At 49.2% G+C, this 25,339-nt stretch overlaps 1 protein-coding gene across 1 annotated transcript in view; it reads right to left on the bottom strand.

Moving 5' to 3' along the window:
- Positions 1–3,052: 3,052 nt before the first annotated feature.
- The window catches only part of SHCBP1L (SHC binding and spindle associated 1 like), a 232,243-nt gene continuing 209,956 nt past the window's right edge, over positions 3,053–25,339 (bottom strand). The window contains exon 10 of the mRNA XM_056531886.1: positions 3,053–3,511. Within this exon, the coding sequence (XP_056387861.1) occupies positions 3,263–3,511 (249 nt within the window). The 3' untranslated portion in view covers positions 3,053–3,262. The remainder of the gene's footprint in view (positions 3,512–25,339) is intronic.

Genomic DNA, 25,339 nt, shown 5'->3' with positions numbered 1-25,339 from the left:
GTTGTTTTTCAACAGCTGGAGGCTCCGTTTTGGAAACAGTGCCGTACAAGACTTTTTATTTTTATGGGGGGGGGGGGGGGGGGCAAACAAATTCTGTTTCACAACCAATGTGTCTCCAGCTGTTACAAAACTGCAACAATCAGCATGCATTGACAGCCGAAGGGCATGCTGGGAGTTGTAGTTTTGCAACAGCTGGAGGCACACTGCTACAGCTTCCAGCATGCCCTTTGGTAGTCTGTGCATGCTGGGAGTTGTAGTCATGCAACAGTGAATGCACACTTTTTCTCCAGCCTCCAGCTGTTGCAAAACTACAACCCCCAACATGCACAGACTACAAAAGGGCATGCTGGGAGTTGTAGTTGGAAGCCAGCTGTTGCAAAACTACAACTCCCAGCATGCCCTTTGGCTTTGCATGCTGCAAGTTGTTGCTAAGCAACAGTAGGAGGTGAACAGACCTCACCGCCGTTGTATCCTGCCGCAGGGACTGATCCTGCTGCTCCTGTCGCCGCCACCGTTCCTGAAGGGACCCCCGCCGATGCCGATCTCCGATCGCCGTCCTGATCACCGCCCAGCAGGTCCGTGATTGATCGGTCGTTCCGACCGATCAGTCACATGATCGTGAGGCGGCACCCGTACCACCTCACTCCTGCTGGGTATGGGTGAATGGGGCTGTCTCGGACAGCCCCATTCACCCTTTTTTTCACCAGACACCCGATTGACCCAGAATAGCGGAAAATCGCAGGTCTGAATTGTCCGGCGATTTGCCGCGATCTCCGACATGGGGGGGTCTCAAGACCCCCCTGGGCGATATGCCGGATTGGCTGATGATAGATATCAGCAGTCATTCCGTTCCGATCACCGTGTCCGGAGACACAGTGATCCAGGAATGCTGTGCTGTAAATGTACGCAGCTGTGCGCTAGGAACTTCTTAGGAGCGCCGTACATTTACGGCCCTCGTCCTTAAGGGGTTAAGGAAATAGAAGAAGGGTCCAGTTTCCTGTCTAAAGATAGAGACTCTCTCATTTGTGGTGTCATGGGATCAGGGAAACCGATTATCAGTGAGTGTAATCTTGATATTTCTAACATGAGATGAAGGCAAAAGGAAAAAAAAAAAACAATAATTCAAGTTTTTATTTATTTATTTTTAAAACCATAGATAGCAGTGCATAATATCCGCTAAAGTTGTGAACACAAGGTCTTATGCACACTGATGCCAAATAGAGAGCCCATTGATGAAAACGTGTTAGAACTGATGCAAATGAAAGGAAGAGTACTTGCCCATGGCAATCAATCAGATTCCACTTCTGATTTTTAAGATATGCTTTGAAAAATGAACATAGCGACATTAATTGATTGACAAAAGCAACTACTCTTTCTTTGCACCAGTTTTGAATCTAAATTTTGTATCTAAAAAGCACAGCATGTCATATTATTATATAATTTTTTTCTTAGGAGCATTACCTATAGTGGCACATGGTCTGCCTCTATATCCGTACAACCATGTGAATACGTACATCCATGCCTTCTGGTCAGGGGTTCCCCAGAAGGCATCAGCATGAACATCTGTCACTATTACAACAGGGATAAGCTCATTTTTTCCTGCTCACAGATGGTTGGTGCAGCAGTTGATAAACTTGGGCCTGTATGGTCCTCAGTAAAAATGATAAATGCATTAGCATCTCCACCAAGCTTTTTCGGGGTAAGGATGGATGTCAGGGTTATAAATTTCATGGATTTTCCCATGGTAATAAGGTGGAGATTTTCTAGTAGAACCTCTATAAAGGTAAATTTACATTAAGGAATCCATTTGCTTGCCACTAAATATATCCCATTTCGATGCATTAAAACTATTTTGTGTTCTCAAACAATATTTTGGACTACAAAAAATGGTGAAAACTGACCAACTGGCTTTTGGTCCACTTGTTGATTTTTTTTCCAGGTGCGTTTTTGAGGCTCAAAAAAATGATGAAAAACAATCTGTGAAACATAGCCTGAGTCACAAAAATTTCTGTAACGAATCTTGCATATAACTATTCCCTAAAACTTACACACCTACAGCATCTATTAAAATGACACATTTCCACCTGATCTCAGCTATTATATATGCTACCAGATAATTTCACAGCATTTATATAATTAAGTAAATTAACTTTATGTATTGTCAGTGGCTTGGACACCCGATAAAGGTGGCCCAAATTAAAAAATGTGTCCATAGCACACTACTACAACGTTAAATGTAAGTTGATCATTATAAGGTTATATTATACTAAAAACTGAAAATTTACTATGGCCAAAAAAGTTTTAAAAACTACCGTATTTATCGGCGTATAACACGCACTTTTTAGGCTAAAATTTTTAGCCTAAAGTCTGTGTGCATGTTATACGCCGATACACCCCCAGGAAAGGCAGGGGGAGAGAGGCCGTCGCTGCCCGCTTCTCTCCCCCTGCCTTTCCTGGGGTCTAGAGCGCTGCTGTCGGCCCTTTTCACCCCCTGGTTATCGTCCGTTGTGCGTCCCCGGCGTCGTTGCTATGCGCTGAACGGCGTCAGAGCGCTGAACCACGTCAGAGCGCCGCGCCGTGCATAGCAACGACGCTGGGGACGCACGACGGAGGCCTGGAGCAGCGCGGACCCGACTCAGGTAATTATGCCACCGGGGATGGGGGGAGGCAACGGGGCAGCGGCGCCGGCAATGGGTGCCGCTGCCCCTTCTCTCCCCCTGGCTGTCGGCGCCGCTTCTCTCCCCCTGGCTATCGGCGCCGGCACGGATAGTCAGGGGGACAGAACGGGCAGCGGCGCCGATAACCAGGGGGTGAAAAGGGCCGACAGCAGCGCTCTAGACCCCAGGAAATGCAGGGGGAGAGAAGCGGGCAGCGACGGCCTCTCTCCCCCTGCCTTTCCTGGGGGTATATCGGGGTATACACGCGCACACACGCACCTTCATTTTATCATGGATATTTGGGTAAAAAACTTTTTTTACCCAAATATCCTTGGTAAAATGAGGGTGCGTGTTATAGGCCGGTGCGTGGTATACCCCGATAAATACGGTAACTTTCTAACCAAAAATGCCAAACAACCTATTTCCTCTGTTATAGACCTAATGGCCAAATATAAATTTGTGATAACAACATCCCAAAGTAGGCAGAGATATTTTGATAAATAACTGGATGATAACTCACACCAACTACAACCAACATAAATTAACTATAAAATCAACATAAATTGACTAGGGTATAAAACATTAACTAATGGGAATATGAGCTTCTAGGTGAAGACTATTCCAACTTTTCCTAGAGAGTTTTCTTCTAGTTTGTTACTGTCGATTTCTAGGTTAAGACTTTCTATAGCTGTTGTCAGCACATTTTCCTCTTTCTTGTCTCCAGCTGCTGCATCTTCCATCGTAAAATTCAGTGTGTTAACAAATCTTCTCTTGGGCTGGACTATTATAATACCATAGCCGTTGTTGTTGTAAATGTGGTTATTGCTCATCTTTAATACTGGTGCAGGAATAACCTTTAAAGAAAAAATATTGCAAGATTTTAAAATGTAAGTCTTCTTCATTAACCCCTGCTACATTTGATGCAAAGTTGTGACTGCAGTTGCTCAGCATCTGGCAATGCACATATGTCATATATAACTTGTAAAAAATGCTGGGAAAACATTATTTTATTTATTTTATCTAAGTAATCATTTTTTGCCAATTATATTTGCTTAATATATTTGTATACTGGTCGAAGCAGAGTTTTTACATTCAGAGGTCTATATTCCTTGCACATGACAGAAATTTAAAGGGGTTGTCGGGGGAAAAATGCTTTTAGCAAGGGCCCTGAGTGCTGACAAAATAAAAATTAGCCATATTCACCTGTCCCTATACAGCCCCCTCCCCCAGCTTTACAGGTTTTCTTTAAAAAAAAAATTCAATATACAACAATAATTAAACCTATTAACCCCAAAGCCCCCTATAAAGATGCAAGTAGCGTATTTTTCGCTCCATAAGAGGCACTTTTTCTCCCCCAAAAGTGGGAAGGAAATGTCTGTGCGTCTTATGGAGCGAATGTGCGTGCAAGTGCAGGGGCGGAAAGCGGCATGTGGGAGGAGGTAATATCGTGCCCGGCAGGATGGAGCGGGCCGGCGTTAGGGAGGGGGGCAAACCAGGTAATTGCCTAGGGCCCCCCCATCCCCCAGGGGGCCCCCTGCCAGCAGCTCAGTAGTAGGGGGGGGGGCTACTGTTTTAAAGTGGCCGCAGTGCCGGCTGCTTGTTAAAGATTAGCAACACGGCCACTTTAAAACCGTGACCAGCGGCGGTCCCGAACACTTCTGCTTTTTCTATGTTTCATATTTCCTTACCTGGCCGCGCTCGGCAGGCTCAGGTAATGCGGCGGCTCTTGTGGGCTGTGTGGATAATATGATGAGTGACGTCTCCTGCCGGGTCCTCTACGCGGCGTCAGGGACATCACTCCTCATTTCCTGCAGCGCTGGTGTAGTGAAGAATATGGTGTCTTGAAGCGTTCTGTGTCCGCGACTACAGGAAATGAGGAGTGACGTCCCAGACGCCTCGCAGAGGAGCCACAGGAGACGTCACTCGTCATATTATCCACACAGCCCATAAGACCTGCCACATTACCTGAGCCTGTCGAGCGCGGCCAGGTAAGGAAATATGAAACATAGAAAAAGCAGAAGTGTCCGGGACCGCCGCTGGTCATGGTTTTAAAGTGGCCGTGTTGCTAATCTTAAACAAGCAGCCGGCGCTGCGGCCATGAAAAATAGAAAAAGTAGGGGGAGGGGAGGGGGGGGGAGCAATGAGCAGGGGAACTATACTGCTAACCTAATGTGGGGGAACTACAACCTAATGTGGGGGACTATACTGTCAACCTAATGTGGGGGAACCTTCTGCCAACCTAATGTGGGGGAACATACTGCCAACCTAATGGGGGGGGGGGGGGGGGACTGCAACCTAATGTGGAGGAACATACTGCCAACCTAATGTGGGGGACATGTGCTCCTGACCTATAATGCCCCCCCTGACATGTGCTCCTGACCTATAATGCCTCCCCTGACATGTGCTCCTGACCTATAATATTTTTTTTCTTGTTCTCCTCCTCTAAAACCTAGGTGCGTCTTATGGTCAGGTGCGTCTTATGGAGCGAAAAATACGGTATTTCTTTCTCCTAGCTACTGTTTGCCTATTCCATCATATTTGCAAAAATGCCGACACAAAATGGTCTTGCTGCATATATCTACGAGGGACCCTCTTCACGTGCCTTGACGGAAGCTAGCCGCCATGTTCTCAACAATCATATCTGCATGAGCTGGGTAAACCACAACCTATTCTGCCACAACATCATGATGGCATTTACCGTGGCCTGATTTAGCCTGATTTTCATCAGTACCCTGGGTATCAAGGAAATTGGAGGAAATACATAGGCCAACCTAAACCTCCACGGAATGGACAGAGTGCCAAGGGATGGTCCTCCTGATAAAGTGGGCATACTCTCATAACCTTGTATCAAATCTCGTAGCCATGAGATTTGATCTCTTGCATCCTCAACCAAAAAGTAATTTGAATAAATATCTATGGATTCATGGACCTTCTCCCTGGTGCTGAGGACCCCTGACTCAGACAACCTGCTACAACTTTGAGGGTTCCTCGAAAATAAACTGCAGACTAATGAGTTCTTCTCTGCCCAACTCAGGATCAATATTACTTCCTTGAGGAGAGGTGGAGATCTTGTGCCTCCCTGTTTGTTGATGTAAAAGACAAGTCATGTTGTCCAAACATATTGCTTTGCCCCGAACAAAGTAAAGAAGTACAGGACAAAGTTCCCTCTGATTGGGTAATAACTGCTGCTTCTGATGATTCCAAGTACTCTGTTCAGAAATATCCTCTAGATGGGCTCCCCTAGCCTAACAAGGATGCATCGGTAGTCAAGATCATCCATTGGGGTTCAGTCAAGGACATTCCATCTTTTAACTGCTTCTGAGACAAGGAGCACTTGTCTAACTCCTTCAGGTTGCGATCCCATAAGTCCTAAACCTTTGACTGAAGATGGTGATGGTAGCACAAGCCCAAGGAACTGCCCCAAGATCTAAGGTCCCTAATGCCTCTGGGATCTAGACTGGGTCGGAGAGGATCTAGGCCCTTTAATGACCGGTGCTGTATATATATGGTGCGGCAGGTCTATGAAGTGAGCTCAGGAGCTGAGCTTTATATCCATTCAGTCCCGGGTACTATCAGCAGTAGGACCCGCAACTAATGCCGGACATTGGAGACCGGGCCGATGCCTGCGTCAAGTCAAGGATTGTGTATTTTTGGTCACTTTGTGTACCCTAAATTTTTTTATAACAAGCCATGAAAACAAAAACGGTACTGATAAAAACTACAGATCACAGTGCAAAAAAATAGCCCTCACACATCCCTGTATCTGAAAAAAATATAAAAAAGTTATGGGGGTCCGAATAGGACATTTTTAAACATGCTAATTTTTGTACAAAAAGTTATAATAAAAAAAAAAAGGAAAACAAAATAAAACCTATATAATTTGGGTATTGTTGTAACCGAATGGACCTCCAGAATAAAGATAATGGGGGAGATTTATCAAGAAATGTCTATGTTAGATAGACATCAATAATGCGCAGCATAATGATGAATAAGGCGCAGCTCTCCTTTTGTGTGAAAAGTTGTCTAACATACACCTTTTCTAAAAAAGTGTCAGACCAACAACCAGAGGCCTGGGTTCTCAACCCGTGGTACACATACCCATAGGGGTACGCCACGGGTTGAGCGTTGGTATGCGAAAGCGCAGACAAATACTGGCCATGCACTGGCAAGTACTTGTCAGCGCATAGTCGGGCAAACCTCCAGCTGATGCAAAACTACAATTCTCAGCATGCAGTGACAGAAGGGCATGCTGGGACTTGTAGTTATGCAACAGCTGGAGGCACACTGGTTGCAAAATACAGAGGTTGTTACATAACTCAGTGTTTCCCCACCTGTGTGCCTCCAGCTGTTGCAAAACTAAAAACTCCCAGCATGCATGGTCTGTCAGTGCATGATGGGAGTTACAGTTTTGCAACAGCTGGAGGCACACGGGTTGGGAAACACTTAGTTAGAATACAGATAATGTTTCCCAGACAGTGTGCCTCCAGTTGTTGCAAAAGTACAACTCCCAGCATGCCCAGACAGCCGAAGGGCATGCTGGGAGTTGTAGTTTTGCAACAACTGTAGGAGAACAGATTGGGGACCACTGTGTAGTGGTCTCCAAACTGTGGCCCTCCAGATGTTGTAAAACTTCAACTCCAAGCATGCCCAGACTGCCTAGGCATGCTGGGAGTTGTAGTTTGGCAACATCTGCAGGGCCAGATGTTACAGAACTACAACTCCCAGCATGCCTGGACTGTCTGGGCATGCTGAGAGTTGTAGTTTTGCAACATCTGGAAGAGCACAGATTGGAGACCACTGCACAGTGGTCTTCAAACTGTGGCCCTCTAGATGTTGTAGTTTTGAAACTCCTAGAAGCAGCAACGAAGATTAGTGACGATCTTCACTGCTGCCTCTGATGCCGCTGCCGCTGCCCCATTGCCTCCCCCATCCCCGGTTTTATAATTACCTGTTCCCGGGGTCCGCGCTACTTCTGGCTCTTGCGTCGTCCTGCACGCTGCGCTGCGCAATGACGAGTGACGTCCTCAACGCGACATCACCGTCAGTGCGCCCAGTGACAGCTCAGGGCGCCGCCGGAGCCAGAAATAGCGCGGACCCCGGGAACAGGTAATTATAAAACTGGGGATGGGGAGGCAATGGGGCAGCAGCGGCAGTTGTGGTTGGACTAGGGAGGACCCCAGGACGGGCAGGGGGAGAGAAGCGGGTGGCGGTGGTCTCTGGCCCCGCTAAAGCCCCTGCAGTTCATTGATTTAAAGCGCCCGCTTTAAATCATTGATCTGCAGCGGCTTCTGAGGGGGGGAGGGGGAGAACTAGCCCATAACTTATACCTTAATATTTTAATCGAAAAGTGCACCAAGTAGAATCAGAAGCCCCCAAAAGTTACAAAATTGTGGGGATTTTATTTTGACTGATGTCATTACAAAGGACAATTGGTGGCGCTCATATGAGTCTGTAAAATTGAAAGCGTTATGATTTTTAGAAGGTGAGGTGGAAAAAATGCAAAAATTAAAAAACCTTAAAGGGGTACTCCAGTGGAAAACAAATTTTTTCTAGTTAACTGGTGCCAGAAAGTTAAGCAGATTTGTAATTTTTTTTTTTTTTATTCGTTTTATTGAAAAGTAAGTAACGTTAGACCACAGGCCCATTAAAGTGAACACGAAGCATATCTACAGTACATAGAAAGGGGTCATGAGACCATACATCAAAATACAGAATGCAAGCGACAGGATACACCAGGTTACATCACATGGGATACATCGAAGTCATAAAACACTACCCAACTGAGGTAGGTAAACTGAAAACAAAATAGAACAAGAAGGCAAACATTCGCCAAAATTAGCAATCGTATACCATCCCGCGAGGAGCACCAATACTATCACTAGTTAGTGGTACCATCAAATAACCCATGATAAATAACCCCGAAAGGCAACCCACGCATCCAAGCAAGAGAAAATTAATCGACAAACGTACACAGAAAGAGAAACAAAGGTTAGAAGAGACAACAGACAGCAAGCATAGCATCAATGTATCTTACATTGTCCCAGAGGAGGCCACAGAGTACGAGCATTGAGTCAAGGGAGAGGAGCACCAACCACCCCACACAGAATAAAATTTACCCGGGCACTTCCTATTTTTGTACAGTATGTGTGAGAAAGGCAATGTAGCATTTACCATAGCCTTCCATTGAGTCAGGGTAGGAGAGCCGGGGTCCATCCATTTAAGGGCAATAGCCTTCCTGGCCAAGAACAAAGTTTCCCGCAAAAACGTACGCACGTGATGTGTCCATATCTCTTCATCTAAGATACCAAAAAGGCAGATCAAAGGATCAAGACATGGGGAAGGTTGAGCCAAAGTAGCTAAAAAAGTAAGCACTGCGCGCCAGAAAGCTGCTATATAGGAGCAGGCCCATATCAAATGCCAAAAGTCTGCCCTGGCAGCGCCACAGCGATGACAAGCATCGGAGTCTGAACGACCCATTCTATGGAGCCTTAAAGAAGTGATATAACTATAGTGGATAATGTTCAATTGGATCAATTTATTATTCACTGCCGGGGACACTTACATGTGGGAGGAAAAAATGTCCTCCCAATCATCTTTAGCCAAATTAGGGATATGGGATTCCCAATGCCGGACCGCAGGTACTGGAGTGCGGGAGTTCCTGGCCTGAATAAGGTGCGTGTACAGGATGGACACCAGCCCCCTGGGACCCTGTGACTTCAGAACCCCAATAAGGGGAAACGCTGATATCAATGGGCTCCCCATTGGGAACTGGGCATTCAGGGCGTGTCGGAGCTGGAGGTATTTAAAAAAACTGTTTCTGGGAAGAGCATGACTGGATTGCAACTGATCAAATGAACAGAGCACATTGTCACGATAAACATGCCCCAAAGTAAGCACCCCTGCGTTCTGCCAGAAGACTGGGTCCAGAGCATCGCCCACTTGAGGAAGTTGAGGATTATGCCATAGAGGGGTATCCTCAGCGATGTCAGTATATCCATATATTCCCTTAACAGCCCGCCATACCTTTATGGCCAGTTTATGAAGTTGGAGGTAAGCTCTACCTCCAAGGACAGGACTATCTAGCAGCATCCTAAGGGTCATTATCGGGACAGACCTAGCTAAGGACTGTTCGGAGTCCGGCACCACATCCCCAGAGATCCAGTTGTCACGATTCGGCTTCCAGGTAGTGGATCCTCTGTGTCAGCGAGGGATTGGCGTGGACCGTGCTAGTGGACCGGTTCTAAGAGGCTACTGGTTTTCACCAGAGCCCGCCGCAAAGCGGGATGGTCTTGCTGCGGCAGTAGCAACCAGGTCGTATCCACTAGCAACGGCTCTACCTCGCTGACTGCTGAGAAGGCGTGGGACAGAAGGACTAGACAGAGGCAAGGTCAGACGTAGCAGAAGGTCGGGGGCAGGCGGCAAGGTTCGTAGTCAGGATGGGTAGCAGAAGTTCAGGTACACAGGCTTTGGACACACTAAACGCTTTCACTGGCACAAGGCAACAAGATCCGGCAAGGGAGTGCATGGGAGGAGGTCAGATAAAGGCAGGGAGCAGGTGGAAGCCAATTAAGCTAATTGGGCCAGGCACCAATCATTGGTGCACTGGCCCTTTAAGTCTCAGAGAGCTGGCGCGCGCGCGCCCTAGAGAGCGGAGCCGCGCGCGCCAGCACATGACAGCAGGGGACCGGGACGGGTAAGTGACCTGGGATGCGATTCGCGAGCGGGCGCGTCCCGCTGTGCGAATCGCATCCCCAACGGCCATGACAGTGCAGCGCTCCCGGTCAGCGGGACCGACCGGGGCGCTGCAGGGAGAAAGACGCCGTGAGCGCTCCGGGGAGGAGCGGGGACCCGGAGCGCTAGGCGTAACAGTACCCCCCCCCTTAGGTCTCCCCTTCTCTTTGTCCGGTAACTGCCTCCCCTGGGATGAGGACACCGGGAAGGAATGGAGGGTTTCCTCAACGGCAGGCAGTACAGCAGGAGTGGGAATGGGGAGGGAGGGCAGAGGGCGAGGCCTGGCACGGGGCAGTGTGACACCAGGACGGGGGCCATGGGGAGGCACAGAGGCTTGCCTGACGGGACTGGGAGGGGAGGAGAGGCACTTCCTGTGGCAGGCAGAGTCCCAGTTCCTGATCTCCCCGGTGGTCCAATCAATGGTGGGGGAATGAAGCCGGAGCCAAGGCAGACCGAGGAGGACCTCAGAGGTACAGTTGGGGAGAATGAAGAACTCAATCCTCTCAAGGTGGGGTCCAATAGACATGAGGAGGGGCTCTGTGCGGTAACGCACGGTGCAGTCCAATCTGGCTCCGTTGACCGCGGAAATGTAGAGCGGCTTGACGAGACGGGTCACCGGGATGCTGAATTTATTAACAAACGACTCCAAAATAAAATTTCCAGAGGCACCGGAGTCCAAGCAGGCCACGGCTGAGAGGGAGGAGTTGGCTGAAGAAGAAATCCGCACGGGTACCGTGAGACGTGGAGGAGCAGACTTGGAACCAAGAGACGCCACACCCACGTGAGCTGGGTGCGTGCGTGCGTTTCCCAGGCGTGGAGGACGGATAGGGCAATCCACCAAGAAATGCTCGGTACTGGCACAGTAAAGACAGAGATTTTCTTCTCTACGGCGATTCCTCTCTTCCTGGGTCAGGCGAGACCGATCCACTTGCATGACCTCCTCGGCGGGAGGCCCAGGCGAAGACTGCAAAGGATGCTGTGGGAGAGGTGCCCAGAGATCTAAGTCTTTTTCCTGGCGGAGCTCTTGGTGTCGCTCAGAAAAACGCATGTCAATGCGGGTAGCCAAATGGATGAGTTCTTGGAGGTTGGCAGGAATCTCTCGTGCGGCCAGCACATCCTTGATGCGACTGGATAGGCCTTTTTTAAAGGTCGCGCAGAGAGCCTCATTATTCCAGGATAGTTCAGAAGCAAAAGTACGGAATTGTATGGCGTACTCGCCAACGGAAGAATTACCCTGGACCAGGTTCAACAGGGCAGTCTCGGCAGAAGAAGCTCGGGCTGGCTCCTCGAAGACACTCCGGAGTTCAGCGAAGAAGGCCTGGACTGTGGCTGTGGCAGGATCATTGCGGTCCCAGAGCGGTGTGGCCCAAGACAAGGCCTTTCCTGAAAGAAGGCTTACTACGAACGCCACCTTAGACCGTTCTGAAGGAAACAAGTCCGACAACATCTCCATATGCAGGGAACACTGAGACAAAAATCCACGGCAGAGTTTAGAGTCCCCATCAAATTTGTCCGGCAGGGACAAGCGGAGGTTAGGAGCGGCCACTCGCTGCGGAGGAGGTGCAGGAGCTGGCGGAGGAGATGGTTGCTGCTGTAGCAGAGGCAGAAGTTGCTGTAACATGGCGGTCAACTGCGACAGCTGCTGTCCTTGTTGGGCAATCTGCTGCGATTGCTGAGCGACCACCGTGGGAAGATCAGCGAGACTTGGCAGCGGCACCTCAGCGGGATCCATGGCCGGATCTACTGTCACGATTCGGCTTCCAGGTAGTGGATCCTCTGTGTCAGCGAGGGATTGGCGTGGACCGTGCTAGTGGACCGGTTCTAAGAGGCTACTGGTTTTCACCAGAGCCCGCCGCAAAGCGGGATGGTCTTGCTGCGGCAGTAGCAACCAGGTCGTATCCACTAGCAACGGCTCTACCTCGCTGACTGCTGAGAAGGCGTGGGACAGAAGGACTAGACAGAGGCAAGGTCAGACGTAGCAGAAGGTCGGGGGCAGGCGGCAAGGTTCGTAGTCAGGATGGGTAGCAGAAGTTCAGGTACACAGGCTTTGGACACACTAAACGCTTTCACTGGCACAAGGCAACAAGATCCGGCAAGGGAGTGCATGGGAGGAGGTCAGATAAAGGCAGGGAGCAGGTGGAAGCCAATTAAGCTAATTGGGCCAGGCACCAATCATTGGTGCACTGGCCCTTTAAGTCTCAGAGAGCTGGCGCGCGCGCGCCCTAGAGAGCGGAGCCGCGCGCGCCAGCACATGACAGCAGGGGACCGGGACGGGTAAGTGACCTGGGATGCGATTCACGAGCGGGCGCGTCCCGCTGTGCGAATCGCATCCCCAACGGCCATGACAGTGCAGCGCTCCCGGTCAGCGGGACCGACCGGGGCGCTGCAGGGAGAAAGACGCCGTGAGCGCTCCGGGGAGGAGCGGGGACCCGGAGCGCTAGGCGTAACACCAGTGCCTGATATACCGTAGTTGACCGGCCAAATAATACAAATAAAAATCAGGGAGTGACATTCCCGCCGCCAACTTGGGGCGTTGTAACGTGGTTAGCCGAATTTTAGGTCTATTGGGGCCCCAAATAAATGGTGAAAGAAGGGAGTGAAGAGAATCAAAAAAGTGTCTAGGTACAGGCACTGAGGCATGCTCCAGCGCATAAAGGCACTTAGGTAAGACTATGAGTTTAATAAGATTGATACGGCCAGCGACCGACAATGGGAGCGTGGCCCACACCCGGAACTTCGCTTTAATATAAGGAAGTTTATAAGGAGTGAGTATGTTGGCAGACAGGTCAAGCAAAGGATCTCTGTGAATGTGAACCCCCAAATACTTAAATGAGGAAACCACCGGGAGACCATTCATTACCGGGGGCCAATCCCTAGACAGAAGCGGCATCACTGCAGACTTAGTCCAGTTGATGAATAGACCAGAGAAATACCCAAAACGGTCCATGAGCGTCATAACATACGGAAGCATCAATGCAGGGTCAGAGAGGAATAACACCATATCATCGGCATAGAGGCCTATGCGCTCCTCCCGACCCTTGTAGACATACCTCGGAAGCCAGGATCCTGTCGAATGCGGAGGGCGAGGGGCTCCACCGCAAACAGAAGCGGGGACAAGGGACACCGCTGACGCGTGCCCCGGCCGAGAGCAAACGGGGAAGAACACACACCATTCACCAGGATCTGGGCTTGCGGGCATCTGTACAGTAGGGACACCCATTTTCGAAAGTTAGGACCAAAACCAAATTTAACAAGGGTAGCCTGCAAATAACCCCATTCCACAGAATCAAAGGTCTTGGCGGTGTCCAGTGACGCCAAAGCCCAATCCCCCCCCAGAGCGTTCCCCACCTGGACAGCCGCCTGTACCCTACGGATGTTATCGGATGTGGATTTGCCAGGCATGAAGCCGGATTGATCCGGGTGAATTATGGATAGGATTACCTTATTCAATCGGTTAGCTAAAACTTTCGTAAGCACCTTATAATCCAGATTCAGCAGCGAAATGGGTCTGTAAGAACCGCACTCCACAGGATTTTTATCAGGTTTTAGGAGGACAACTATGGTTGCCTCATACATAGAGGCAGGTAGAATGCCATCCTCAAATGCCCGTTCAAACATTGCAAGCAGGGATGGAAGGAGCATGTCGGAATACCGCAAGTAAACCTCCAGTGGAAGGCCATCAGGGCCCGGAAATTTACCCTTAGTCATGTCCCCCATGGCATCCTGAATCTCCAGTAAGGAGAGGGGGGCCTCCAACATCATCCGATCACTATCCGATAGCACCGGAAAGTCAATACCGTCCAGGTAGGTGTCCAGCTCCTCAGCACCATACTGCACCTGTGAAGAATAAAGATTAGAGTAGTATGTGGCAAAGCAACGCGCAATGTCTGCAACCCCCAACAGCTCGGACCCATCCGAGGCCACTATCTTAAGAATCGGAGGGGCAGAAGAGTTCTGCCTGACTATATGTGCTAACAGCTTACTAGATTGATTGCCATGTTCAAAGTAGAATTGTTTTGTGAAAAACAGCTTTCTATTGGCCTTCGCTGAGAGGTGCAGCATATATTGCCGCCCCGCACTCAGCCACTCAACCTTATTAGCCTCGGATGAGTCCGCAACATATCGGGCCTCAAGCTCCGCACACCGTCCAGCCAGCTCCTCCTCCCGCCTAGACGCTGACTTTTTGAGAAAGGAGATAGTGGAGCGCAAGCAGCCCCTCAAATACGCCTTCAATGTCTCCCACACCAGGATGGGGGAACTCCCAGGGGAATTGGCCTCAAGAAAGACCCGAAGCTGGTCCGGAATACGGTCACAGGAGCCTATTTGTTCCAGCCAGAAAGGGTGGATTTTCCACCTCCGCGGTGAACCAGGACCGACCATGGAGACATAAAGCATTAGGGGGGAATGGTCTGATATAGCCCGCGGCTCATAGGAGACCGCTGAAACCTGGGGAAGAAGGAGCGAGTTGCCACATTCAAGGTCGATCCTGGACAGCGCATTTCTGCCCAGAGTATGACAAGAGTATTGCCTTGTCTGAGGGTACCTGGCCCTAAAAATGTCTACCCATCCAACCTCCTCCAAAAACAGCGAGAGAGGGCCACCCCCAACCCCCACCGGGACCCCCCTGGGGCTATGGCGATCTAGGGACGGATTCGGTACCATATTGAAGTCCCCCATACAGAGGACACGGGCAGAGGTGTGAAGGTAGCTGCGAAGCTCAAATACGCCTTCAATGTCTCCCACACCAGGATGGGGGAACTCCCAGGGGAATTGGCCTCAAGAAAGACCCGAAGCTGGTCCGGAATACGGTCACAGGAGCCTATTTGTTCCAGCCAGAAAGGGTGGATTTTCCACCTCCGCGGTGAACCAGGATCGACCATGGAGACATAAAGCATTAGGGGGGAATGGTCTGATATAGCCCGCGGCTCATAGGAGACCGCTGAAACCTGGGGAAGAAGGAGCGAGTTGCCACATGCAAGGTCGATCCTGGACAGCGCATTTCTCCCCAGAGTATGACAAGAGTATTGCCTAGTCTGAGGGTACCTGGCCCTAAAAATGTCTACCCATCCAACCTCCTCCAAAAACAGCGAGAGAGGGCCACCCCCACCGGGACCCCCCTGGGGCTATGGCGATCTAGGGACGGATTCGGTACCATATTGAAGACCCCCATACAGAGGACACGGGCAGAGGTGTGAAGGTAGCTGCGAAGGTAACCGCCCTATGGAGTATATCCATAGAGGCAGGGGGAGGGTTGTATATGAATAAGAAGACAAAAGGCACATTATTTAACAATGCGTATACAAAGATAAAACGACCCTGTGAATCCTTACGTACTGTAACTGGATCCAATCTTACTTTCCGACTAACCAGCAGGGAAACCCCCCTAGAGAAGGACGTGTGATAGGAGTGCAAGGACCATTGGACCCAGGGTTTAGAAAACTGTCCAGCTTTATCTGGAGTAAGATGCGTCTCCTGCAGTGCCACAATATGAGGCTGATACTTTCTAATATGGGAGAAGATCATAGTGCGCTTGCGCGGGGTGCGTGCTCCTCTAATATTCCATGACATTATCTTAATATCAGCCATAAGAAGAGTCAACAAGTAAAACAGCAGGGGGAGAGATAAAGACAGAGAAGACAGATATGCCCCAGCCGGGGCGAGAAACACTGACAGGGATGCGTGGGACCATATATAGGCCATGATACTGAAGTGGTAAGACAAAAAACCAAGTAATAGGCGACCTCGCGGGTAGGCATCTTGGAGACAAAATGGAACCCCAAACTAAGTAGGGGACCAGTAAATATATCAAACAGTAAACATAACTATACCAGTGTTGCATAAGCATCAGTGGAGCAACAGCACCATCTAGTGGGGAGAACCTGCTCATATATGCTAACAGTGGAGAACCCTGAGTATGTTTATCAAACATTAGGAGAATAATGGGACCCGAGTCCAACTGGGACCCGAGAGAAGAAGTGGGGAAAAATACAGGAAAAGAAAAACAGGGGGGGGGGAGGGAAAGGGAAAAAGAGGAAGAGAAAAAAGGGAAAAAGGAAAAAGCAGAGAGAGAGGAAGGAAGTACAGGGAAGAAAAAGAGAGAGAGGGGGGGACAGGAGGGGGAAAACAGGGGGTGGAGGGAGGGTCTTGCGAAGGAGAGAAGGATAGGGGAAGCAGGAGAAGGAGAGAGAAAAGAGAAAATGATAAAACATATATGATCGACAGTAAATCCCATCCCCCACTCAGGAGAGTGTCCACCCGCCACCCCGCCCCCCACCAATGGAAAAAAAAAAAGAAAAAAGAATCCCAGCAAACAGGAGTCCCACAGCAAGGGACAGTCCAGGTAGTGAATCGGGGATGGGGTTTGTTCCTGCTCTATACAGTTCCTGACATGGACAGAGGTGGTAGCAGAAAGTACGGTGGTCAGACTGAAAAGAACTATACAACTTCCTGTGGAGCATACAGCAGCTGATAAGTACTGGAAGGGTTAGGAGTTTAAAACAGAAGTAATTTGCAAATATCTTAAGCTTTTTGGCACCAGTTGATTAAAAAAAAAATTTCCACTGGAGTACCCCTTTAAAGGGTTAAGTTGCCTGTCTGCTATGAAAGGACTGTTTTGAGTTACACTTGCCCTTTTTGTCTGCCATTCCCTCCCTGATCTTGTCCAGTTTATAATAAAAGAGCCTACCTGGCTCATAAGTGAGGCCACACAGATTATACTTCCAGCAGGCGTCAATGCATTGACTTAGCAGCATGTTTGAGATTTGTTGGGCTGCATCACAGGGGAAGTCAATAGAAAGGGAGATGGACCAAAACAGAGCAAAAATGTGGTCCATGGAGACCCCAGAGTCAATTTCACTCGGGACCAGCTGAAGACACATAGGAAATTTGCCACGTCATAGGAATCAAAGACCACAGAGACAGAGGCAGCAGAGCATGCATTTCATGGATCTCTCTGTTCTCAACAGGGGTCAAGTATTTGTTTTTTTCTTTTATAATTTGGCTATGACTCCCCAATAGGGTGTGCCTTAATAACCTCTGGGTTAGAGCCAGACAAAAAATGACCAAAAATGTGTATCACGGTATTTTTGTAAATTATGGCGGTTCCACGGTATTTAGCTCCCCCCCTCCGTTATCTCAGCCCAGCGCTGCGCTGTCCCCCACATCGGGGGACTAATCATATGACACCCGCGAGCGCTGCTTTTCTCCCCCCCTGCCAAATAATTATCAGCCGCTGTACTGTACTCTGTATTCCTGTGCCCGGGCTGCAAGTATAAAAAAAAAAAACTTTAACTCACCTTCTTCCCACGTTCCCCCATTGATAGGCTGAGTGCACTGTCATGTAAGGAGCCAGCCGGCCGAGGCGGGACACAGCTGCGGCCGGTGATGGCTCCGTGACGTTCCCATCCCCAGGAAGCATCAAGCGCAGCTGAGGGACAGTGAGGCCGGTTCCGGAGCAACAGGGGAACATAGGAAGAAGGTGAGTTAAAGTTTGTTTTGTTTATTTCTGAAGCCCGGGCTCAGGATAGTACAGTACAGTACAGCGCAGCGGCTGATAATTATTTGGGGGAGGGGGAGAACCGCATATGATTAGTCCCCCGATGTGGGGGACAACGCAGCGCTGGGCTGATTAACCCGGGGGGGGGGGGGGGGGGGGGGCTCAGAAGCAGAACAGTGCCCGCGGGTGACACATGATTAGTTGCCCGATGTTGCCCGGGGACAGCGCGCTGCGGCTGATAATTCATTAATTCGAGGGGGGGAGGGGCCCAACCGGTATTGCGGTATTGGAAAAATTCATATCGTGCAGGAAAGAAATGTCAGTATTCAGTATGAACCGGTATACCGCCCAGCACTACTCTGGGTCTTCTCCACAGGGAAGAAGTATGTTGTTACATTTTCCTCCTCAGAGCTCTACAACTAGGAGTGGGCCTTGAAGGTTTGATAACCTTCCTCAAACATCATTATGAATCTTTGAGGGGACTGGTGTCATGGAGCGCAGCACAAAGTCCTTAACCCAGATGACTAAATCCTGTATGGGCGGTTCAGGGTTCAGGTGCATGCAACTGTTAGAGCATCTAGTATACTCATATGCGTCAGAACCCAGGGAGGACAACTACAAAAGAAGAAATTTAAAGACATATATTTATTGCAAAATAGGAAGGAGCACATCCTGAAAACCAGGAAAAGAAAAGTAATCACAGTCACATGTACCGTGAGTGTACCACTTGGGTGAATAATTAGGCCCAAGGTGTGCCTGGCCAGCCATGAAGGGTATCCTAGAATAGCCAAGGAAAAACCATCTCCCAGGATAGGAGGCGAAGGAGGACCTCCCTAAGAGGCTTAAAAGGTGCATCCTGGAGAACATCCAGGACATAGTTCAAGTCCCGAGAGGGAGAAGGGGACCGGTAAAGGGGGGACCGCGAGTGCCACGCCCTGAAGGAAGGTCCGGACATGCCAATTGAAACCAGGGGACGCTGAAGAAAATGGAAAGGGCCGAAACCTGACCCCTAAGGGAGCTGAGAGTCAGCCCTCGTTCCAACCCCGACTGCAAAAAGGAGAGGAGACGGGAAACGGTAACTGGAGAAAAAAGGGTCTGAGTTTTGCACCAACGAAAGTAAGCCCGCCAGGTGCAGTGATAAATCCACACAGAGGAGGACTTGCGAACCCTGAGCAAGGTGCGAATGACCTGGGAAGAGAAGACGTGGCCCCTTAGAACCGCGGTCTCAACCGCCACGTCAAATGCAGTGATTGTAAAAAGGGGAGACAGAGTGGACCTTGTGACAGTAGGTCTGGACGAAGTGGGAGACGGAACGGAACGTCGTCCAGAAGCCAGACCACGGCGGCATACCATGCCCTTCGGGGTCAGTCTGGAGCCACCAAAATGGCGGAAACTCCTTCCACCAAGAGCTTCCTCCGAACCCTGGAAGAGAGGGAGGGAACAGAGAGGGCAGGAAAAAAATCCGACAACGGAATTACTAGGGCATCAACGGCAGAGCCAGGGGGGTCCCTGGACCTTGACACAATGTCGGAATCTTCCGGTTGTGTTGAGACGTGAAGAGATCCACGTCCGGGGTCCCCCAGAGGTCGCAGATCTGTGCGAACACCTCCGGAAGAGGAGGCCATTCTCCGGGGTCGGCTGAGGACCGACTGAGGAAACCCGCTTCCCAGTTGACCACTCTCGGAATGAGAATAGCCGAAATGTCCGGAACTCCGTGTTCCGCCCAAGGGGATCTTTGTCACCTCGGACATGGCTGCTGAGCTGCGAGTGCCGCCCTGCCGATTGGTGTAAGCCACGGCCGTGGCATTGTCCGACTGGACACGGACAGGGTGGCCCTGAAGCAGGGACTCCCAATGCTTCAGACAAGATATATCGCCCTCAGATCCAGGATGTTCATGGACAAAAAGGCTTCTCGGGGAGGCCAAGGCCTTGAACCGTCTGATCCCTGAAAACACTCCCCCAGTTCGACAGGCTGGCATCCGTCGTGACCACCTGCCAGTGGAGGGGAAGACAGAGCCACCAGCGCAGAGACCGACGGGTCCAAAGAGGGAGAACAATCTTGAGATCGAGAGAGAGAGGACCTATCCCACCGGGCAAGAATCGCCAGCTGAAGAGGACGAAAAGAAACTGGGCAAAGGGCGCAGCCTCCATGGATGCCACCATCCGACCCAGGACCTATGCAAGTACGGATGGTGACCGGGGATGGAATCCGGAGGGAGCGGATTCCCGACAAGAGGGCCAGATGTTTACGAACCCGAGCGGAGGCCGAGTCGAAACTGAAGCCCAAAGAAGACCAGAGACTGGATGGGGGAGAGAACAGACTTGTCTCAGTTGACCATCAACCCGAAGCGATAAAAAGTTTGAAGAGGGAAAAAATCACATTCTCCCAAGCCTGGGCACTGGTGGAAGCCTTGACGAGGAGGTCCTCCAAGTAAGGAATCACTGAGACACCCCGTGACCGAAGGACCCGACCGAAGGTCAGACCAAAGGGGAGGGCCACAAATCGCAAATGACCTTCCGGAACCATAAGCGGAGGTACCGCTGATGGCTGGGAAATATAGGAACCTGGAGGTAGGCATCCTAGGAAAGAAACTCCCCCTGATCCATAGACGCCACCATTGAGCGGAGATATTCCATTCGGGAATGGCGGATTAGAAGGTGTTGATTGAGACGCTTGAGACTCAAGATGGGCCGCACAGAACCGCCCTACTTGGGAACCCCGAAAGCGCTCCCTGGAAGGGACCGGTGTAATGAATTTTTCTGTTCCCTGAATTTTTCGGAGGAGATCTGTTACTTAGCTGTGTCTCTTCTGGCAGCTAGGAGGCTGCAGAGGTGTCAGATTACACTCAGAGAGAGCACAGTGCTTGAGGTGACTCAGCATTTTCACCAGCTGTTCAGGGTTCATCAGCTGTTCAGGGAACCAAAAAATTCAGGGAACAGAAAAATTCATTACACTGGGACAATGACTCCCTGGATAAGAAGGGACTGAAGCACCCCCCGAAATTCCCCCGCTAGCGAAGGAGACCGGGGGGCTATGGGAGAGAAGCAATTTCAATCCGGTATCCATTGGACACCACGTCCCTGACCCAGGAGACTTGAATGTGTGCCGCCCAGAAATCTTGAAAAAATAGAAGACAACCTCCCACCCGAGAAAAATTTGCGGGTGGGGGTGTCCCTTCATGCGGAAGTGGATTTGCAGGTGCCAGACTTGGCTGCAAAACGGCCGGAACGAATTTCTGATTTTCAACAGGGGCGCGCCCGGAAGGAGGGAACCTTTTTGCCCCACGAGGGCGCCTGCCCCGATCCATTATTGGGACTAGCAGTCCGTAAGGACCGAAAGGCAAAGGACTTCCTGATTTCATCAAGTCGCTTGCCAAAAAGTCGGGAGCCGGCAAATGGAAGCTCGGTAAGAGACCAACTGAAAGTGCCTTCCGACACCCAGGCAGAAGCAAAGGCGGGAAGCAGAGAGGAGCCTGCCGCTTCGAATGCAAACTTTGCAAAAGTCTCTACCCTTTTTGTCTGCCGGATCTTGAAGGCAGCCACATCCGCCAGCGGCAGCGGCGTAGTCCTAGAGAGGCGTGAGACTGGCGGGTCCGCCAAAGGAGGAGAAGTCCACTTTAAGATGAGGTCCTTGGCGAAAGGAAACTGCGCCAGAACCATCCTGCTTCCTGAAACCTCTTGTCAGAATGCCTCCAGGCGGATTCCAGCATCAAACATCTTGGGTGCTGGACGGGCACGATGAAAGGATAATTCAGGACTAAGTCCGAAGATCCTGGTTCCTCTAAATGGAAGGTGTCTCTTATGGCAAAAGCCAATGAGTTCACCATGTCAGCAGTATCCGATCGGTCCTCTGAATCAGATGCCGCATCGGAGACTTCATCCGCAAATTCTCCAGGAGAATATGAGCAAACCACAAAACATGCAAGGGTTAAAAACAAAATGTAGTGTGCATGATTTTATTAAATAAACATACTAGCTTTTTAATGCAGATGTTACATTCAAGAAAAAGTTTTTTCAAAAGCAAAATTGAAAATAAATATAAAAGGAAAAAATACAATAAGGTGTGAAAAAATAAGCACATATCACAAAAGACACATTTTAAATAAACGGACTCAAGTCGAGTCGGTCATTGAGTCCTAGGTTACCCTGCGCATTCGTTTTTAGGATCCATTTAGCTTCACATTGAAGCAACATTTTTCGTCTATCCGATCCTTGCGCAGTGTGAACACGTTCTAAGCCATAAAAGGTAAGTACTCTAACATCTCCTCCATGTTCCTCACGGATATGTTGTATAAGCCTTGGAGATCCCTTTTGTGTCTTCTCTGAATGCACATGTTCACGAAAACGTGTATTAAGCGCGGATAGTGCATCCTATATAGAATCTAGCACATGTGCATTGAATAGCATATACAACAAAATTGGTCCTACAGCAGATGAAGTCTTTTACTGTTGCTTCTATTCCTCCCAGCGATACACATTTATTGACAGAAAAAAAATGGACACCAGGAGCAATTCCCACAACGAAAGTTACCTGTGGGAATCGCATTCTTTAACCAGTTATTGTTAACAGTTGGTGACTTAAATCTGCTGTGGACCAAAATGTCGCTAATATCCGAGCGCTTAATACACGTTTTCGTGAACATGTGCATTCAGTAAAGACACAAAAGGGATCTCCAAGGCTTATACAACATATCCGTGAGGAACATGGAGGAGATGTTAGAGTATTTACCTTTTCTAGCTTAAAACGTGTTCACACTGCGCAAGGATCGGATATACGAAAAATGTTGCTTCAATGTGAAGCTAAATGGATCCTAAAAACTAATGCGCAGGGTAACCTAGGACTCAATGACCGACTCGACTTGAGTCCGTTTATTTAAAATGTGTCTTTTGTGATATGTGCTTATTTTTTCACACCTTATTGTATTTTCTCCTTTTATATTTATTTTCAATTTTGCTTTTGAAAAAACTTTTTCTTGAATGTAGCATCTGCATTAAAAAGCTAGTATGTTTATTTAGTAAAATCATGCACACTACATTTTGTTTTTAACCCTTGCATGTTTTGTGTTTTTTTTTTTAAACATGTTTTTATAAAATTTTCAGGTTTTCCAACAACACTCGGACAATGTCCGAGACAAATAAACAATAATGCTAGAGCTCACGTTGTATATTTCTTAACAAGCATCAGAAAACAACCCCAACCCTCCCCCCAGAACAACAGAATTTCCCCCAGCATTAGGAAAATGTACATAAGATGATGTGCAAAATACGTAGGCACCAACCAATCCCCCCAGTACGAAGCATGATCCGACCAGGCATTTCACCTCCGTTTCAATGCAGCAAATGGTGGCCCCACCCTGTCCCATTCCTGACGTCAGTGGACTTTGAGCCTCCCCAAGGTACCTGCTATCTCCCTGTTGAGGTACCAAGCCATATCCCGAAACACCACCATGATCCGTCTTATCTCATCATCAGTGAGGAAGATTGTCATAAACGTCCACCACTTTTTAAAGAAACCCTTGGCCGATTTGTCCTTAGTCCTCCCTAACTCTGTGACATCAAAAAATAAATATTTTTTTACCTGTAAGAAAACCTCTGAGATTGTGGGCACGTCCTGCGTCAACCAGTGTGACAGTAGACATCTCTTCGCCACCAACAATAGCATGTGGATTAGCAACGGAATGTTGTGTCTTTACTGAATGTCATGTTGTCAGGAGCTATATGTAGTACTATGAGTTTAGTGTCTAACGTAAGGGACAAGTTCAGTTTTCTATTCAACAATGAGACCAAGTCCCCCCAGAAGTCTTGCGAACGCGGACAAGTTAGTAGACCATGAAGAAGGTCCGTCCTGTATTCCCCGCATTTAGGACAATGATCGATCCTATCAGGGTGGTCCGGCGTGTGTGGAAAAGAGAACCCATATGTGGCATGGTGCATAATTCGGTATTGTGTTTCTCTCCAAGTCTCGCACACCACTGCCTTGCACACCCCGGACCACCCCTCCAGGATCGGTAATGTGAGAGAGTGTTCACCCAATTTAGTTTCCCAGTATCGAAACAAAGAGTCATGTAGAGTTTCGGCTCCCTTTCTGTTAAGGTACCTGTATAAGGCAGACAACGAGTGGTGTTCCCTGTCAGAGGAGATAAAATCGTCAAAAGAGGTGTAAGAGTGTTCTCGTGTGAAGTCTCAAAGTCTAGAAAGAAGGACATTTTTGACCTGGCAATAGGGAAGGAAGTGACTCCCGGGCAATCCATACACAGTCATTAATTCCTCAAAAGTGAGCAGTCGCGGTTCCAAGGCATGGAACAAATGTCCAGCCTTGAGAATACCAACCTCCCTCCATCTATGGTACATACTATTGTCCGTCCCTTGCAAAAATTCTGGGTGTCCCCATAACGACATATGTTTGCTTAAAGAAAAGGGAAGATTCATTGCAGCCTGGCCTATTTTCCAGGCGGCAATAGTGTCCCGTAAAATTACGCTATGTCTAATGGGGCGGGGCAGCGCCCCAAATTTTGTGTGCAATAGGGCACTAAGATTCCAGGGTCCCAATAGAGCGGCCTCGATGTTCGTGTTAGAAAACTGGGTACCCTGTCTGAGCCAGTCAATGCTATGTCTGAATAAGCAGGCCACCTTGTAGTGCCTGATATCCAGCAGGTTGAGGCCCCCTTTGTGTTTAGGTAGCATCAGTTTTCTAGCTGCTATACGGGGTCGTCTACCGGCCCACAGGAATCTAGTGAACGCCGAGTTGAGCAAGGTGACATCGCGATGAGGTAGCAAGACAGGAATCGTCTGTAGGAGATACAATAATTTTGAAAAACTCAACATTTTGAGTAGGTGGCTCCGGGCCAATAAAGGGAGAGGCAGCGATTCCCACCGTCTCAACTCAGCTATCACTTTTTGGATCAATGGGGGGAAATTTAAGGAGTACAAAGAGGAGGCCGTCCTACCTATCTTCAGACCCAAGTATTTAATAGAATCCGTGGACAAGGATATGGGTAAAGGAAGATCAGCCTCCCTGAGAGCGCAGTGATTAGGAGCCAGATCAAGCAGTACACTCTTGAAGATATTGACCTTGTAACCGGATGAGGTCCCAAAGTCGGATAAGAGATCAAAGATGAGCGTTAGGGATTCCTTAGGGGCGTCTAGGAAAAGAAGCAAGTCGTCTGCAAAAAGGGCATGGGTGAGCTCCTGTCCTCCTATTTTAACACCTCCAATACCTTCCACTGAAGAAAGCACTCTGGAGAGAGGTTCGATGACCAAATTAAATAATAACGGGGAAAGGGGGCACCCCTGCCTAGTACCTTTATGCGGGAAGAAGGGCGAAGATAGAAACCCTGGAGTGGCAATCCTAGCAATCGGGGAGGAATAAAGCGAGCGTATGTACGCCATAAAAGGACCTTCAAATTCCATCTTCGCCAGAACCGACCACATCCACTCCCAGCGTACATGATCAAAG

The sequence above is a fragment of the Hyla sarda genome, chromosome 7, assembly GCF_029499605.1.
Source record: "Hyla sarda isolate aHylSar1 chromosome 7, aHylSar1.hap1, whole genome shotgun sequence".
Lineage (NCBI taxonomy): Eukaryota > Metazoa > Chordata > Amphibia > Anura > Hylidae > Hyla > Hyla sarda.
Note: the sequence above shows the minus strand (reverse complement) of the source record. Positions and strands in the feature narration are given on the sequence as shown.